Genomic DNA, 6,000 nt, shown 5'->3' on the forward strand with positions numbered 1-6,000 from the left:
ATTGACTGCGTGAGAAAATAACATTTTACTCCAAACAATGTCCTCAGACTAAACAAAATGTCAAGCCTTTGGGAGCACATTGCATGCTGAATACCAGTCCTGTAAACAGAGTTATGATGAACAGAGACACCAGCCACATGGAGCATCAAGTAATAGGGAAGAGCGGCCAGTGGGGAGAAGAGTGACCAGACACTCATGCTGGGAAATGGAGCCAATTAATTCTGCCTCTCTGGGGAGCATTACTTCAGAATCTCTCCCAAAATCTCTTTTGTTAAGTGGTGATTATTCATCGTTCAGGGTGGGTGGGAAGAGTGAGGACACAATTTTACTGGAAGCAGCAACATGGCTGCTCAGTGTAATGTATCCACAAAACATCAAAAAGTGCATTACACTTCGAAACCATCAGCAGTCAGTAAGTGATTCAGCTTAAACTAATTGGGGTTACAGGCTGATAGTGACCACTCCAACGCACACACAGTCCAACAGTGACCACTCCAACACCCTCACAGTCTGACAGCGACCACTCCGACACCCACACAGTCTGACAGTTACCATTCCGACACACACAGTCTGATAGTGACCACTCCGACACCCACACAGTCTGACAGTTACCACTCCGACACACACACAGTCTGATAGTGACCACTCCGACACACACACAGTCTGATAGTGACCACTCCAACACCCTCACAGTCTGACAGTTACCACTCCGACACACATACAGTCTGATAGTGACCACTCCGACACACACACAGTCTGATAGTGACCACTCCGTCACACACACAGTCTGACAGTGACCACTCCGACACCCACACAGTCTGACAGTGACCACTTCAACACACACACAGCCTGATAGTGACCATTCCAACACACACACCGTCTGATAGTGACCACTCCGACACACACACAGTCTGACAGTGACCACTCCGACACACACACAGTCTGACAGTGACCACTCCGACACACACACAGTCTGATAGTGACCACTCTGACACACTCACAGTCTGACAGTGACCACTCCGACGCACACACAGTCTGACAGTGACCACTCCAATACACACACAGTCTGACAGTGACCACTCTGACACACACACAGTCTGACAGTGACCACTCTGACACCCACACAGTCTGACAGTGACCACTTCAACACTCGCACAGCCTGATAGTGACCATTCCAACTCTCACTGTCTGATAGTGACCACGCCAATATATCCATATGACAGATATGACCACCCTGCAACCTTGTGTATAAAATATGTTTTCTCAGAATCACTCGTCTTTTATCTCTGCGCTTCCTGTCCAAGTCTGTCCCTAGCACTTGCCCCTCTGTGCTTCATTTCTGCAGCCATGTTATTGCTCTGGTCTCCTATCAGCTCATTCCCCACATCCAATTTATCCCTAATGCATATCCCACCCCTCCAATCCCACAGCTCACCCCTCCAATCCCACAGCTCACCCCTCCAATCCCACAGCTCACCCCTCCAATCCCACAGTTCACTCCTCCAATCCCACAGTTCAATTCTCCAATCCCACAACTCACTCCCCCAATCCCACAGCTCACCCCTCCAATCCCGCAGCTCACTCCCCCAATCCTGCAGCTCACTCCTCTAATCCCTCCCCCTCCAGCTCATTCTTTGCACCTTGGCAAATATTGTCACTCCCTCGACCCACTGCTCAAGTCCCATAATTCTTCTTCAAGTTGCTTAGCAACAGGTGTCTCTGCCTTGGCAAGCACATTCTCAGTGATTTCGGAATTTAACAGTTGACTCTTTTAATGGTGGGGGCTGAGCCCCTGACAACTTAAAAATGCAGGCCCTTATTTTGTGAAACATCATTCCTGGCCCCTGTTTAACAAAAGCCATCGATCTCGAGGTTATCACCCACTCTTGAGGTCAATGTGTAGCAGTGCAGTCAAGCATAGTCTTCGCAAACCAACGGATAGACATCAAAGCGAGACGGTAAAGCACAGCCCATCTGTCTGATCGTAATTATTCAAACAATTCTTTTCCCTCTCCCATCCCCTCCTGAAGCAGCTGGTTCACGTTATGGTGACACTCCCTTTGCTAAACTGAAAACTGCATTACAATTCTCTCAGGGAGTCCATGTCGCTGTGGAAACATGCACTTTTATCCCCACATGTATGTTGTTGTCTGGAGCTATGGATAGTGATGGTAGAGACTCCAGCGTTCTTTCCATCACATAGCCGACCAGGAATCTCTCCCACTCTTACTGCCTGCCGCTGGCGTGTGTTGGAAGGATTTGCAAGTTGGTAATCAATCGATTTGGACATGTTATGAACACACCTTCCAAGGCCATCAGGTACCAAGGGTGGGGCTCGAACCCAGACCTTCTGGCTCGGAGGCAGCAACAGTACCCACTGTGCCACAAGACCTCCATAAGTTGAAACCTAGACAACATCAATCAATAAAAACGACGAGGGCAATGGAGTTGTGCCTCATGTGACCTCACGAGGTTCCCACTTTCTGTATCATTAATGGACAGCGAACAGAATTCCTAGCCCAGGGTGGGGTTGGGGAGGGTGTGGCTGTTGGTGTGGAGTCTGACACCAACTGCAATGATAAGATAAGATAGCCATTAATAGATTAACGAGGAATTCAGGAAAAATGTCATTGTTCAGAGAGTGAGAACATAAGAACATAAGAAATAGGAGCAGGAGTAGGCCACTCGGCCCCTCAAGCCTGCCCCACCATTCAATAAGATCACGGCTGATCTGCCCCAGGCCTCAACTCCTCTTTCGTGCCAGCTCCTCGTAGCTCCTCAACTCTCCAATATTTCAAATATCTATCTACCTCCTCTTTAAATACTTTCATTGATCTAGCCTCGACAACTCTCTGGGGTTGAGAATTCCAAACATTCATTACCTTCTGAGAGAAGGAATTCCTTCACATCTCAGTTTTAAATGAGTGCCCCCTTATTCTGCAACTATGTCCCCTAGTTCGAGATTCCCCCACTAGTGGAAACATCTTCTCAACATCTGCCCGGTCAAACTCCCTCAGAATCTTGTACATTTCAATAAGATCACCCCTCATTCTTCTAAACACTAATAAAGGCCTAACCTGTTCAGCCGTTCCTGACGGTAAGAATATGAGCAGAGTTGTTGAGGCAAGCTGTATTTCTCTGTTCAAGGGGAAGTTGGATAACCTCACGAGGGAGAAAGTAACAAAAGGATATGTTGACAGGGCTAAACAAAAGCGGGTGGAAGAAAACCTGTGTGGAGCATTAACACTAACAAGGGCAAATGGATCAGTTCCTGTACAGTAAACTTTCCATAACTGCTACTCCATTTGAGATCAGCTCATCCTGAACAGGTTGGGGGTTAAATTTGGGAATTTTTAGCAGTTTAGTCCCAATTCAGCAGAGTACTTGCACGATAGCTACATTATAGCTCCTAACTTTCTCAAAGTATTAAGACCGGTTATCTTTATTTACAGCAAGGGACACAAGAATTTTAGCAAAGACTGATGCCTGCATTTGGGAACTATCTTGCCTTATTTGGGAACTCCCTTACATCATTTTATTCACAATATCGTCCCCATAAAGTACTATGGTAACTGCCTAGTTGCCAATCAGATTATCTAGTTCAAGTCAAGATAGAGCTAATATCAACCACCCAATTCTGCTCGCATGCCAGTGTAGTTGAGAGACTTTCACATGTGCCCACAAACCTCAGCAAGCAACTAGGGCATCAAACCTGGGTCTTCCTCTTTGTTTTGTGCCTCCTCAGAACCACAATGGCCAATCCTCGCTAAACACCTCAGATGTATTCCAATAAACAGCTGTGAGAAAGCCACTTATAATCCGGAGTAAATCTCACCATCTTGATTACTCAATCACATCAGCACCTCATCATCCTCTGACTCAGAACAGAGTGTACACAGTCAGCTCCCCTTAGTATAAAGTTGTTGAATTCAAATTATTTTGATAATTCTGTCTTTTCGCCTGAAATAGTCACTAACCAATACATTTCCCAAATCAAATTCTTCGTAAATTCATTTTGAAAGACTTGATAAAAATGATTGAATCATCAGGAGATTGTGTAAAGACTTAGAAAAATATAGTTTGATCTAACAGTAAAAATCCCATATTGGACACAATTACAGCACAGCCCATTGCTCACACTCAACCTGTAGATGGACATAATCAGACATTGAGCACAAGAAAGCTATGCAGAATCTCATGTCCTAGATGTTTACAGTGTAGAAGGAGTCCTTTCTAACCATTGTTCTCAATGCTGGCTCTCTGAAAGAGCTGGATAGTTAGCCTCACTCCCCTAATCTTCAACAGAGCTCTGCGAATTTTTCCTTAAATCAAATTCCCCTTTAAAATCTGTTATGGTGATTGTTAAATCTCCTTCCATCATCATACCAGGGAGTGTTCTCAAAATCATAGCAACTGCTTGAAAACAGTCTCCTCATCTTCACCTGGCGTTTTAACCATTATGTTCAATTGTGTGTCCTCAGTTCACTGAACCCTCCTGTCTGTTTCTCCTTATCTATTGAAACCCTGTCATAGTTTTGAACGTTAGTACCACTAGCCTGAATGAGAAACAGGCGGTAGATGTTACAATTGGCATGTAACACTGAGGTGGGGGGGGCAAAAAAAGCAACAGATACGAGAGAGGAAAGATTTAACTAAATAACACTTGTTAGAAATGGGACTCAAAGATATTCGGCAGAGAATTGTATAATCAGGCACTGATTTACAGTAAATATTATTGTCAGTTAAATGAATTTTACCACAGCCGACTTACCCAGTAAGTACCTCGGGAGTGCCATCTTACTCACTGTCCGGACTGAATTCATGTGCAAGGCTGTGTAGCTGTGCTGAGTGAGAATGTTGAAAGACCACATCCTCTGATTGTAACCACGTCAAAGCCAGGAAGCTGCTTGATGACAAAGTTGGGACTTGAAGTATTTTTTTTCAATTGGGTTGTGGTCGAATCATGAATAATTAATGGCAAGAAGCTGCAGCTAATCTCTGTGAGGGAGCAATCAGTTTGTCAGATTGGATGCAAAACTCCTTCACGTTTGCTCCACAAATATATTGGGTTTGATAAACATACTGACCCAAAACATTTGCCAGATTGTTTGAAGGAAGTAACTGTTGATCTTTCAACGCGTAACTGTGTTTATGTTCTTGAGAGACGCGACAATCGAGGTTTACTGCATTTCTAAACATCTTTGTGTTCAACCACTAACTTACAGAATTCTATTTTGAGGACTGAGATGCTGCATTAGCCCGTTGCATGTGAATATGCGCGCACACAATGTGAGGTAATTCCAATTGTCAGGACTGGGCGCACTGTTGGGTTTATACACCTCCGATTTTACTCTTCAACAGAGGCCAGGTTAAAACTGGTATTCCTCCTAATGCCAGGCCATAAGATGTTGCCTTTCCTTTCGACATTAAGGATGGGGGTTTTCCTGGCCTGTTGTTTCAGACTACCCCCCCCCCCCCAACCCCCCACTCACCCCCGGGCGGATGCAACGAGCCAGCCAAAAGTCCATTCATTTCAGCGGGACTGGAAGATCCTGCCGGTGGGCAAGACTGGAGAAGCATGCTCTCATTTTAATGCTTAAATACTTGAACTGGCAGGTTGACCCATTTCTGATTGATGTTGCACTCGGTGTAAAGTCTGGCTGACACTCCCAGTGCGGTACTGAGGCAGTGCTGCAGTGTCGGAGGAGCTGCCTTTCACTTCTGGTGGTCAAACCGAGGCCCCAACTGCCCTGCCAGGTGGATGTAAAAGATTTCATGGCCCCAGTTCAAAGGAGAGCAGGGGAGGGTGTTCGCCCCAGTTTCCTGACCAATATTTATCCCTCAACCAACATCACTAAAACAGATAACCTGGTCCACTGTCACACTGGTGTTTGCAGGAGGTTGCTGTGTGTCAATTGGCATTGAAAAATCATATAAATGCAAGTGATTTTTTTTCTTCTTCTTTTCTTTCTGTCTTCTTCCCTTTCTTCCCTAGATGAA

At 45.3% G+C, this 6,000-nt stretch overlaps 1 protein-coding gene across 1 annotated transcript in view; it reads right to left on the reverse strand.

Annotated features, from left to right (window-relative positions):
- The window catches only part of LOC121271332 (adhesion G protein-coupled receptor E1-like), an 80,407-nt gene extending 75,586 nt beyond the window's left edge, over nt 1-4,821 (reverse strand). Inside the window, exon 1 of the mRNA XM_041177271.1 lies at nt 4,772-4,821. Within this exon, the coding sequence (XP_041033205.1) occupies nt 4,772-4,796 (25 nt within the window). The 5' untranslated portion in view covers nt 4,797-4,821. The remainder of the gene's footprint in view (nt 1-4,771) is intronic.
- Between the last annotated feature and the right edge of the window lie 1,179 nt (nt 4,822-6,000).

The sequence above is a fragment of the Carcharodon carcharias genome, chromosome 30 (assembly GCF_017639515.1).
Source record: "Carcharodon carcharias isolate sCarCar2 chromosome 30, sCarCar2.pri, whole genome shotgun sequence".
NCBI lineage: Eukaryota > Metazoa > Chordata > Chondrichthyes > Lamniformes > Lamnidae > Carcharodon > Carcharodon carcharias.